This window comes from Salvelinus sp. IW2-2015, linkage group LG4q.1:29, assembly GCF_002910315.2.
Source record: "Salvelinus sp. IW2-2015 linkage group LG4q.1:29, ASM291031v2, whole genome shotgun sequence".
NCBI classification, from domain to species: Eukaryota; Metazoa; Chordata; class Actinopteri; order Salmoniformes; family Salmonidae; genus Salvelinus; species Salvelinus sp. IW2-2015.
The window spans coordinates 35594210-35606377 of NC_036842.1; the positions used below are offsets into that span (position 1 = coordinate 35594210).

A 12168-nucleotide genomic window follows, 5' to 3' on the forward strand; every position below is an offset into this window, starting at 1 on the left:
TGTGTGTGTGTGTGTGTGTGTGTGTGTGTGTGTGTGTGTGTGTGTGTGTGTGTGTGTGTGTGTATAGTGTCCTGGTGTGTGTGATCTCACCCAGCTCGTTAAAGCAGCCCCCCTGTTTCCAGTCGGCAGGCAGGGTTCCAGTGTGGTCCGCTATGGGAAGCCTCTTCCTCTGGTCCACGTTCTTCAGGTTCACAAACAACTGGTTGTTCTTAGCCTTAAATACATCCCAGAACACCGTGGTTATGGTAATGATCCAGGCTTTTAACACATTATATGGAATTACTGATAATTATTGTTAGCTGTATGCTTTTGTTGTGGAAAAATGTTATTAGACAAAGTACAGTATCTTCATATATACAGTACCATAAGTATCAGAATGCAAGTTTCAAGATTTTTTTTGTCACGTGCTGTGCAGTTTTTTATATGAAGTACAGTGAAATGCCTGTCTTGCTTGCTCTTTTTCAACAATGCAGTAATACTGTATCTTATGTAGCCCTTTCCTGTAGTCAATGACCAAAAGTGACCTCTTTGGCCTCATGGGTGGAATGTTATTCATCTTTTTCATAATTAATAAATATACTTTGTTTTTTTAAACAAAGGAAATACAGTGTTTCTATGTCAAACAGTTTTGTTATATTTCAGTCTTCTGTGATGTATATAAAGTGTAATATTGGGATGCAAACTCAAAATTGAATATATTTCAACTCTATATCTGACACGGTACAGGTGTTTTCTTTTCTTAAGCCCATAACCATGTGTGTGAAGTATAATTTTGTTTCAAAGTAGATTTGTTTAAGCTACCAAGACTCTGGCCCTGATTCAGCCCATAGCAGTAAAAGGTTTTAAAGTTGAAAAAACAACTATCATCTCGATGATTCCATCAAATAACATCTCAAATCGATTATATTTTACCTAGCGCTTTTCACCCCTCATGTGAATGTAGTTCAATAGGGAGGGTTTGTAAATGGTATACTAAGGGAATTGGCAAACTCAGTACACAGTTAAATGGCAAATATACCATCAAGCTAAGCTCTTTATCACAAGTGCATTAAAAAGGGGTCTCACCTTTCCGTAGGGTAGGTTGTTGACATGTGGGGGACTAGTGCACTGGGTCAGAGTGTGGTAACTGGGGTTAGAGAAGTAGTTGCTGTTGGGATGTCTGTTGGGATGTCCGGGTGTCTGACTTGTTTGTGGGTGCGCTGCATCTGAAAGACAGAGATAGACTGCCTACTTAAGTCAGAACTAAAAACCCTTTCATCACAAGTATAGCCACATTAGAATAAATGCTAGTAAGGGGAAGTGGCTATTCATTTCTTTTCACAGTACTGTCATAGTGATATAATTTGACCACAGGATAAAAGTATGTGCAACTGAATTGAAAATATAGATAAAAGATGAGGCTATAGTACCGCCAAATCACTAGGGCAATGGTGCCTATGCTTACCGGTGATGGCGTAGTCGGCGGCGACGCGGATGGTGGGTGTGTAGGTGACAGCGGGCATGGTGGTCTCCTTGCCCTTCTGCTTCTTCCTGTACACAATGAAGAGGAGGAGAAGGAAGAGCACCAACAACACCAGGATGATGATTCCCGCAATGACGCCGATCTGGTAGGAGTCCACGGGCACTGCAGCGCTAGTCAGGCTGTTGGGGTTTCCCACGATCACCACCCCGGCTATGACGTGGAAGAAGGATTAAGTTAGGTCTAGGACATATTCAACTAACTCAACTTTATTCATCCCCTCAGAAGCTATTGTTAGAGTGCAGGTGCCCTAATGCTACTTATCTTACTCTTACAGATTTGCAAGGGGACACTAACAAGTGCCTAGAGGTAGGGGCTAAGGATCAGTTTGGTATTGGGTCAGTATATTGATATTGTTCTTTGAGCAGCAGTTACGTCTGAGTCTGATCCCAAAGGTGCCAGGTTTGAATCACGCCTCGGAACCTTGCACCACCAAATAAACGCCACATTGGTGTCAGCAGTAGGATTCAAAACCATCTTATCAATGACAGGTTTGTTCTAATATGTAACAGTCTTCACCTTGGTCACACCTCACCCCCTTCCAGCCGGGGTTGCAGTAGCAAGTACCCGTCATGTGGTCACAGGTGGAGTTGTTCAGACAGTCGCAAACCTGACGACAGCCGTAACCATAGGAGCCAGGGGGGCATTCTGGGAGCAAGCAAGGTAATCGACAAGCATATTACAATCAACGATACTCATTTATTCTTTAACCATGCATTACTGATGTACAACACTGTACAGGAGAACTTGTCATGCTTCTCTGAGTTGGAGTCAAAATCACTACAATGCCAGTTAATTTAGGAGAATAATTTTAACATAAAGAGACAACTATTTACATTATGAGTATATTTCAATAACATGATTTTGACCCCAGCTCTCATTCCTATCATGTGTATCCTGTGTTCTGTAGTTATTCTGATGACACATAATCCTGTGGGGTAAACTCACTTTGCTCACAGTGGCGTCCCATGAAGCCGGTCCGGCAGGTACAATGGCCAGAGATGTGGTCACAGTCGGCTCCGTTCTTACACTGGCAGGTCTGGGAACAGTCCTTACCATAGAAGCCCAATGGACAGCCTGCAATGGATACATATACTATCAGTCTTAGGTCAGCATTTGATTGAAGTGTGGTCACATACAGCCTGTTATGAAATATAGTTTTACACAGGATCTAAATACAAAGTTTTATGACAGTGTGTCATGATGAGGTGGGCAGTGCTAGATGGGGTGTGTACTTGTGTGTGTGTGACTCACGTTGTGTACAGTAGAGGCCCGTCCAGCCCGGGGTACACTTGCACTCCCCGTCATAGGCACTGCAGTAGGCCCCGTTGTGACAGTTACACGTGTGGATACAGTTGGGCCCCCACTGACCAGGGGGACAAGCTGAAAGACAAGGACAACAACCACAGTATGAGCCTGGGGACGATGTTACAGTACACTAAAATATGTTTATAGCACACACTATACAGAGTGGGGATTGAAAGCAGCAAGACTTCTGGTTTTACTTCCTCTTTATTCAGTAACTAATCTATAATTGGGAAAACCAGGGTGTGTGAACTATCTTGCTAACCAATGACAATATTTGAGCCACTGAGCAACGAAGAACCAGGACGAATAGAACATCAGCGGATCCTAGCCATTGAAAAGACGTCTTTTCAATCAAAAAGACGTCTCCTCAACTAAAAATATGTATTTTCAACATCTTGTGCTATAGGGTAAGGACTAGGAATGAACCACAGAAGTATTTCTATGGGCTGAAAATCCATGTATCATGAACCAACACCAGAGGGAGCCATAGTACATCAATCCCCAGACTGTCAGCCACACTACTACACCCAACAGTGCCCTATTATAAACAGAAAATGTTCTCCCTCAGAATGTCTTCCCAGGAATTCGTCCTGGAAAGTCCATGATGTAACATTATGCTGGGCGAAAGTTGTCGGGCTACACGAGAGGTCGGCGTCAATACTACTTGACACTCAGAATGCGAAGCATGTTGCCCCACATCTGTGATTATGAGGCAGCCCATGCAGGGTATCCCAGGGTCCTTAAGACTGTGATGAGTTAGGGGGTCATGCAGAGGTCAATAGGGGTCATGAGAGGTCAAAAGGGGTCACGGAGGTCTCCTCACTTGGCAGTAATGTGAGCCAGGCCGAGGGGCTAGCAAATGTCAGCGCCTTAGATAATGGTGTCAGAGACCGGTAAATCTAATGTGGAGAGTGTCTCGCTCAAAACACGTTCAGAGTCAGGGGTCGCAGTAAGTAGCACCTGTGGTCTGTCTTAATGGGCATTAATGGAGCTAGGAAGCTCAGTGGAGCTGGCGAGGGGCTTGTCAAGTAGATTAGCAGAGATGGTAAATGTGTACATTATGGAAGTGTTAAAAATGTTTTTGGTGTAATTAATCTAATGGTTTTGTAATTTGAGTTGTTTTGCTAAATTGAATCATTTTCTGTTATAGAAGATTATGACTTTCAGGACTTCTGACATGACTTGGTAGAACAGAGCAGGGAAATACTGGATTAGCAAATGTTCTTCAGCATGGAATGTTATCCAGATTCTAAGGATAGGATATACAATATGTTCGACATATTCTACCAATCCTAAGAAACAAACCTAATCCACAAAAGAAACGAGTTAATGTCAGTTCCATATTAAATCTAAGAAATCAATAGGATATCTCTCCATCTCTCCAAAATTGAATTTCAACTAATTTGCTGAATTGACCTAACTAAATAAGATTAACTCTACCACTGGGGATGCAGATAGACAGGGTCACACAGGCTTTTTACAAGACATTTCTGTTCCCGAAACCGAGCCAAACCAAGCTGTAACGAGCTGTGGTGGATGGTTACACATCCTGTATAGTTTCTTCAATAATGCTAAAAGGACATTGTGGGGAAATGTGAACCAGCATAGTTTGGTTCAGAATGGCACAATAGTGTGAAAAGTAATTTGAGAGTTCTCACGTTGTGAACAGTCGCTTCCAATCCACCCGGGGTAGCACTGGCACGAGCCGTCGATGGGGTTACAGGTTCCGTTGTTGGTACAGGTGCACCCCCATGCACAGTTCTTCCCAAACCTACCACTGGGGCACACTGTGGGAGGACGGCAAGAGAGAGTGAGACACAACCTTTAAATCAACAAATGAGCCAACAACCCTTACTGGACAAAGAAGAGTCAATGGTATTTTTTCATAGCGGAGAGTTACGCCATATAACATTCATGAATAACTCGAGGCAATGTTTTCATATCTACTGTCACATGACCACTATCACTATAATACACATGAATTATCCCAGTCTATCAGGTAAGTAGCCTTATGAAGGAAATAATTAATAAAAAACAAATTTATGGAAATTACTTGGATAAGGACTCGGACACGGTATAGCCTGTACTGAAAAAGGTGTCATACAAGGTTATGTTTGAGTGTCATACCGGGTAACACTCACCTTCATTGCAGAGGGCTCCCTTGAACCCTGGGAGGCAGTCACACTGGCCAGAGACATGGTGGCAAGGTCCAATGCTGTGAACACACTGGGGACAGGCCTGGCTGCAGCGGTGGCCATAGTAGCCTGGTGAACAGACTGAAAGGACAGGTTGAGAATAATGAGTCAGACTTAAGAGTGAGACACATACTGACTTGAGATATTCACATACTGTATGTAACTGTAGTATGAATCACGCATTGATGTCAATGGAAGGATTTAGGACATTTCCATTACAAAATGGTTGCTGCAGATCACCAAGCTGGGTGCCAGGTGGTCACGGGTGAGTTACCCCTCTATCGGGTTGCAAAAATCCGGGTTGGATGATTATCAGAATATGGTAGAAATAAGCAAGACCTCCAGGAATCCACCAACCGGGATTTCTGTAAAACCTGGACATTTTGGGAACATATTTATATGTGCTGTATTTACACTGAGTGTACAAAACATTAGGAACACCTTCCTAATATTGAGTTGCACCTCCTTTTGCCCTCAGAACAGCCTCAATTCATCGGGGCATGGACTCTACAAGGTGTGGAAAGCGTTCCACAGGGATGCTGGCCCATGCTGACTCCAATGCTTCCCACAGTTGTGTCAAGTTGGCTGAATGTCCTTCGGGTGGTGGATCATTCTTGATACTCACGGGAAACAGTTGAGTGTGAAAAACCCAGCAGCGTTGCAGTTCGTGACACACTCAAACTGGTGTGCCTGGAACCTATTACCATACCCTGTTCAAAGGCACTTATATCTTTTGTCTTGCCCATTCACCCTCTGAATGGCACACATACACAATCAATGTCTCAATTGTCTCAAGGCTTAAAAATCCTTCTTTAACCTGCCTCCTCCCCTTCATCTACACTGATTGAAGTGGATTTAACCGGTGACATCAATAAGGGATCATAGCTTTCACCTGGATTCACCTGGTCAGTTTATGTCATGGAAAGAGCAATGTTTTCCTAATGTTTTGTACACTCAGTGTATATACAGTACCAGTCAAAAGGTTGGACAGACCTACTCATTCAAGGGTTTTTCTTAATTTTTTATTATTTTCTACATTGTAGAATAATAGTTAAGACATCAAAACTATGAAATAACACATGGAATCATGTAGTAACCAAAATTGTTAAATGTAGAAACCAATACAAATCAAAATATATTTTAGATTCTTCAAAGTAGCCACCCTTTGCCTTGATGACAGCTTTGCACACTCTTGGCATTCTCTTAACCAGCTTCACTTGGAATGCTTTTCCAACAGTCTTGAAGGAGTTCCCACATATGCTGAGCACTTGTTGGCTGCTTTTCCTTCATTCACGGTTCAACTCATCCCAAATCTCAATTGGGTTGAGGTCGGGTGATTGTGGAGGCCAGGTCATCTGATGATCACTCTCCTTCGTCAAATAGCCCTTACACAGCCTGTAGGCGTGTTTTGGGTCATTGTCCTGTTGAAAAACGAATTATAGTCCCACTAAGCGCAAACCAGATGGGATGGCGTATTGCTGCAGAATGCTGTGGTAGCTATGCTGGTTAAGTGTGCCTTGCATTCTGAATAAATCCCAGACAGTGTCACCAGCAAAGCACCATCACACCAACTCCTCCATACTTCACGTTGGGAACCAAACATGCAGAGATCATACGTTCACTTACTCTGCGTCTCACAAAGACACGGCGGTTGGAACCAAAAATCTCAAATTTGGACTCATCAGACCAAAGGACAGATTTCCACCGGTCTCGTGTTTCTTGGCTCGAGCAAGTCTCTTCTTCTTAATGGTGTCCTTTAGTAGTGGTTTCTTTGCAGCAATTCGACCATGAAGGCCTGATTCACGTAGTCTCCTCTCAACAGTTAATGTTGAGATGTGTATGTTACTTGAACTCTGTGAAGCATTTATTTGCCTGCAATCTGAGTTGCAGTTAACTCTAATGAACTTATCCTCTGCAGCAGAGGTAACTCTGGGTCTTCCTTTCCTGTGGCGGTCCTCATGAGAGCCAGTTTCATCATAGCGCTTGATGGTTTTTGCAACTGCACTTGAAGAAACTTTCAAAGTTCTTGAAATTTTCCAGATTGACTCACCTTCATGTCTTAAAGTAATGATGGACTGTTGTTTCCTTTGCTTATTTGAGCTGTTCTTGTCATAATGTGGACTTGGTCTTTTACCAAATCTTCTGTATACCACCCTGTACTCCACAAATTAACTTATAACAAGGCACACCTGTTAATTGGAATGCATTCCAGGTGACTACCTCATGAAGCTGGTTGCAAAGCTGTCATCAAGGCAAAGGCTGGCTACTTTGAAGAATCTAAAATATATTTTGATTTGTTTAACACTTTTTTGGTTACTACATGATTCCATATCTGTTATTTCATAGTTTTGATGTCTTCACTATTATTCTACAATGTAGAATGGAATGAGTAGGTGTGTCCAAACTTCTGACTGGTACTATATGTTTATAATAATAATAATAATATTTTGGCTTATATTTGTTCTATTTCAGACTTGTACAAGTGTGTAATATAGCCATGTGTGAATAGTTTTTTGCATATACCAACTCCCCCTTAGACACCTTCTGAGATGGGGTCATGGCCAGGGTCAACCTTGTGCTTTGATAAGTTGTGAAACGTTCTATATAAATCCAACACAATCAGATACAATATGAGCCATTAACACAATAATTGGTCAGATATGAGATACTCACTGCGCTGGCAGGTGGTTCCCCGGAACCCAGGCGCACACTCACAGGTGCCCTCGTCAGGAGAACAGGAGGCCCCGTTCTTACAGTTGCAAGGGAGGGAACAGTTTGGCCCCCAGCGGCCCTCGGCACACACACTGTCACAGTGGATACCTGGAAACACACACACTTTCACAGTGGATACCTGGGAACACAAACAACGTAGGGCTCACGCAAACAAGTCCACACAGGTCTGTCTCCCATTGACGTCAAGGCAGTGCTAGAGGCGTCATTACAGACCCGAGATTGATTCCAGGTTATGTCGCAGCAGGCCGCGACCGGGAGACCCATGAGGCGGCGTATAATTGTCCCAGCGTCGTCCAGGTTAGGGGAGGGTTTGGCCGGCCGGGATGTCTATGTCCCATCATGCTCTAGCGACTCCTTGTGGCGACCCGGGTGCATGCACACTGACTTCGGCCGCCAGTGTTTCCGGTGTACAGTGTTTCCTCCGACACATTGGTGCGGCTGGCTTCCGGGTTAAGAAGCAGTGCGGCTTGGCAGGGTCATGTTTCAGAGGACACATGGCTCTTGACCTTCACCTCTCCCGAGTCCATATGGGAGTTGCAGCGATGAAACAAGACTGTAACTACCAATTGAATATTACGAAATGATAAATAATACAGAATAATGATTTGCTGTATTTGTGGGAAAGTCCAAATTGCGTGCGTTTATCTCAACTCTGAATCAGGCCCGTAGAGAACATCTATAAAGCCTTCAAATACTATAAGAATTTGGGTCTGACTTAGGTGTTGTTAAGAAATTGTAAGGCCATCAAAAAATATATGGAAGGAGGGAGGGCTGTTCAACTCATGGTCTAAATACAGGCAGGTGGAGGATGGGTGGCTGGTAGTAGGGACGGGTGTGACAGCTAGGAGGGGCCTCACTATCTTCCTGGTGGGTGGGAGCTGGAGAGGGGGTGTTGGGATGGGATGGTCAGCTGTATGGGGAGGGAAATGGGTACTTAAGGTCTTCCACAACTTTTTTTTTTATTCACACATTTCATTTCCAAATTATAGCATTTGTAACCTTAACATTTTTTCCACACTGTGCCACTGTACATCCTACTGCTGTTTCTCATGATTGGTATCATTAAAACATGGTGTTATCTTGGTCAAATTCATGTATCTTCTTCTTTTAATCTTCTAAATGAACAATATTGTTTTTACAAAATAAAACGTAGACACAGCAACAGGAAGAGAGTGGAGATACGAAGAAAGAGGAGATGGGAAGAGGAGATAGGAAGGAAGAAAGAGGAGATGGAGATGGGAAGAGAGAGGAGATGGGAAGAGGAAGAGAGAGGAGATAGTAATAGGGAGAGAGAGATTGAGATCTTTTAGGCTGTGCCTGTGACCCACCACATAAGCAAAGCTCATGTTTCTAGCATTAACCCAGTCTTTAACTGCAAGTGGGACTTTACCCATTGTTGATGAGTCACTGGTCTCTAATCTTACTGTTTATTTCTATCCTGTTGCATAGTAACTTTACCCCTTCCTATATGTGCATATCTATCTCAATTACCTTGTAACTGAGCATAGACTCGGTACTGGTACCCCGTGTATATAGCCAAGTTATCGTTACTCATTTTGTATTTATTCCTTGTCTTCATTTTTTTTCTGCATTGTTGGGAAGGGCCGTAAGTATGTTGTATGTTTTGGATATTCAATAATAAAACAATTCAAAGGGCCGTAAGTAAGCATTTCACTGTTAGTCTACACCTGTTGTTTACAACGCATTTGACAAATAAAATGTGATTTGATTTGAGTTGACAATGGTAGCATCACTATAGGTAGCATCAGTATCAGTTGGACAACACATAGCATACAGGGGTGAGGGTTAACTAACTCTACACTATAGCCCAAGGTTCTATTCATTCACACAATGACACCGTAGTGAAACATTTTGCAATAGAAAACAAAAACAATTTCAGTACCTTTTCTTCCGTTAAGAGCCTAAAGAATAGGACCCATCTGAAGAAGGCTTGGTATTGTAAATCTGCTAATTACAGGGATTGATTTCCAGATTTCTGCAGGGTTTAATACCAGACGGCAGCCTCTTAAAGGAAATCTCCACCCAATAACTATCTTTTGGCATTTGTTTCATTAGTCCATTGTTGCCATAGTCCCAAATTGTTTTGCTTCTCAGCAATCAAGTTTTCAAGACGTATAACTTTCAAAATACACAAATCATCCCCGTATGATACATTTTGCATCATATGATATAAAATGCATCATACAGGGATGATTTCTGTCAATACCATCTTACTGGCAAAGCTCCACACACAAACACAATACTACTAGGCTCTCCAATGCAGCATCTATCCATTTGTGATGCATTACATTTACCAAATGTGGCTATTTGATTGGACTAGGGCCCTCAGTCTTTCCTAACCAAGTGCCCTGCCAAGGAAATACTCTGGGCATTAGTTGTAGGCTATAATAAGGCCCAGTCTTGGTAACGTCTCATAGTTTTTTAGTAAACAGAGGTAGCACACCTGAAGTAACGTTAAACCGTAGGCTTAGCAAAAACGGAAGTAGAAAGGTTGAAGGGACTCCCACACACTGTGCACTGTACTTGCAAACAGATATGAAAGTGTAATGTTTTGGTCACATACATGTAGTAGACCTCAGTCATTCAATTTCCCGAACAACATCTACAAGTGAATTGCTCTAATGGTTTATTAACATTAAGCCTGTCAACAAAACATGACATCTTTGTACCCTATCAAACTTCAAACTCTTTTGATGGTCTATATTACTTTCAATTTTGGACGGTGACACACAAGCAGCCCTGTGCTAAATAAGTAATAGGATTCAATTTGCCAGCAATTTGTCCGCAAGTCGTTTTAACCTGCATTACAATGCTTCTCACATTCTCTGTCTCTATCGAGCAAGCCATTTTAAAGCAGCAAAAAAAACACCCCAAGATTTTTATCTCTAGGACTTAGCAGGAATGACACTAAGTTAACTTTTTCCTCCTGAGAACATGAAATAGAAAGGTGAGACAAGCGATACGGCCCCTTGTTATTGTCCAAGGGGATTGGTTTCAGACTGTGACAATAAGGGCCATACAAGAGCAGCACACTAGACTGTCTGGGCACTGTGCCCCTTGGTGGTTAGAGAGAATACTTCAATGGGGAGATTGGACACTACAGAGTTTCCCAATTACATTGTCTTCCCCCCTGAATCACTTCAATAAAGGCATGGGCAAAGCATGTTGAGCGTGTTTATGAAAAAAGAGACAGTTCTCAAACTTTTAAGTGTAAAGTTGAGTTGGCAGGACAAGCTGTGACAAAAAAAATGTTTTCTTCTGTTGGAAATTGAACCGTATCTGAGAACCAGGGAGTTCTCCCCCTCCTTCCTCTTCCCTGACTCACTCTGTTTTTTCTCACTCCCTCTGCCACCTCTCTCTTCCTCTCTCCGTCTTTTTGCCACCTCTCTTTTCGTCTCCTTCACATCTCTCTCTCTTCACTCTTTTCCTCTTACCATTCCCTCTCTGTGTCAAAGGCTTTCTCCCCCTCTATGTTTCCCGTACCCCTCTTTTCTCATCTCCCTCTGTTTTCTCCCTCTTTCTCTCTCTAACTTTCTCCCCCCCACTTTCTCTCTCCCTCCCTCCCTGCCTCTCTTTCTCCACTTTCTCTCTCTATCTCTTTCTCTCTGGGTTGTTTTGATGCTCTCCCCCTTTCCTCCATCCCACCCCTCACTTTCTCTCCCTCTCTCTCTGGGATGTTTTGATGCTCTGGGGGCGATAGGCAACAGTGTGATGGAGTGCGGTGCCCAGGCTGGGGGACAAAGGGCTCATTGAGGGGCTGTGTGCGCGTTGCTAGGCGATGGCGGAATGCTGCCGATAAATGTCCGGCTAAGTAGCTTGGAAGAAATGCGTCAGTTTTTAAAGGTCTGACATCAGTATGCTGTGTAGGTATGGACCTAAGCAAAACACGGGAGAAGAGAGGGAAAGAGAGGAGACTTACTGGTGAAATACAGTTTTTGGGCCATGCTTACAGTTCAAATCATCCACAGGCACAGAGGCAGGTGGTATAGTCTTACAACTACTTTTAACAGTGGTTTAAATTTGAGGCAAAGTCAATAAATATTCCCAGTAATTTTGGATTTGGATTGGATGGATGGGTGGGTGGATGGATGGGTGGATAGTATGAATGGACGGATGGATAATCTTGTCAGGAAAGGGGTTCTAGAGGGTTCTACAGGTTAAGGCTCCAGACTCACCTGTCCATCCAGCCAGGCAGCGACAGTACCCCGTGGAGGGGTGGCACCCGTCGGCATGGCTACAGTCACAGCGCTCCCTACAGTCCATGCCATAGGTGCCATCCTGGAGAAAACCCAAAAGATGCCGTTTAGACTGATGTTTATTTTTTAATATATATATTTTTTTTACCCCAATTTCGTGGTATTCAATTGGTAGTTACAGTCTTGTCCCATCGCT

General features: G+C 43.1%; 1 protein-coding gene across 1 annotated transcript in view; it reads right to left on the bottom strand.

The window, feature by feature from the left end:
* Nucleotides 1-12168, bottom strand: part of megf10 (multiple EGF-like-domains 10) — a 46138-nt gene that overhangs the window by 2579 nt on the left and 31391 nt on the right. Inside the window, exons 9-18 of the mRNA XM_023984579.2 lie at nucleotides 11952-12054; nucleotides 7696-7842; nucleotides 4969-5103; nucleotides 4486-4614; nucleotides 2774-2902; nucleotides 2468-2596; nucleotides 2039-2167; nucleotides 1445-1672; nucleotides 1066-1205; nucleotides 91-214 (exon numbers count right to left, since the gene is read on the bottom strand). Of these exons, the coding sequence (XP_023840347.2) occupies nucleotides 91-214; nucleotides 1066-1205; nucleotides 1445-1672; nucleotides 2039-2167; nucleotides 2468-2596; nucleotides 2774-2902; nucleotides 4486-4614; nucleotides 4969-5103; nucleotides 7696-7842; nucleotides 11952-12054 (1393 nt within the window). The remainder of the gene's footprint in view (nucleotides 1-90; nucleotides 215-1065; nucleotides 1206-1444; nucleotides 1673-2038; nucleotides 2168-2467; nucleotides 2597-2773; nucleotides 2903-4485; nucleotides 4615-4968; nucleotides 5104-7695; nucleotides 7843-11951; nucleotides 12055-12168) is intronic.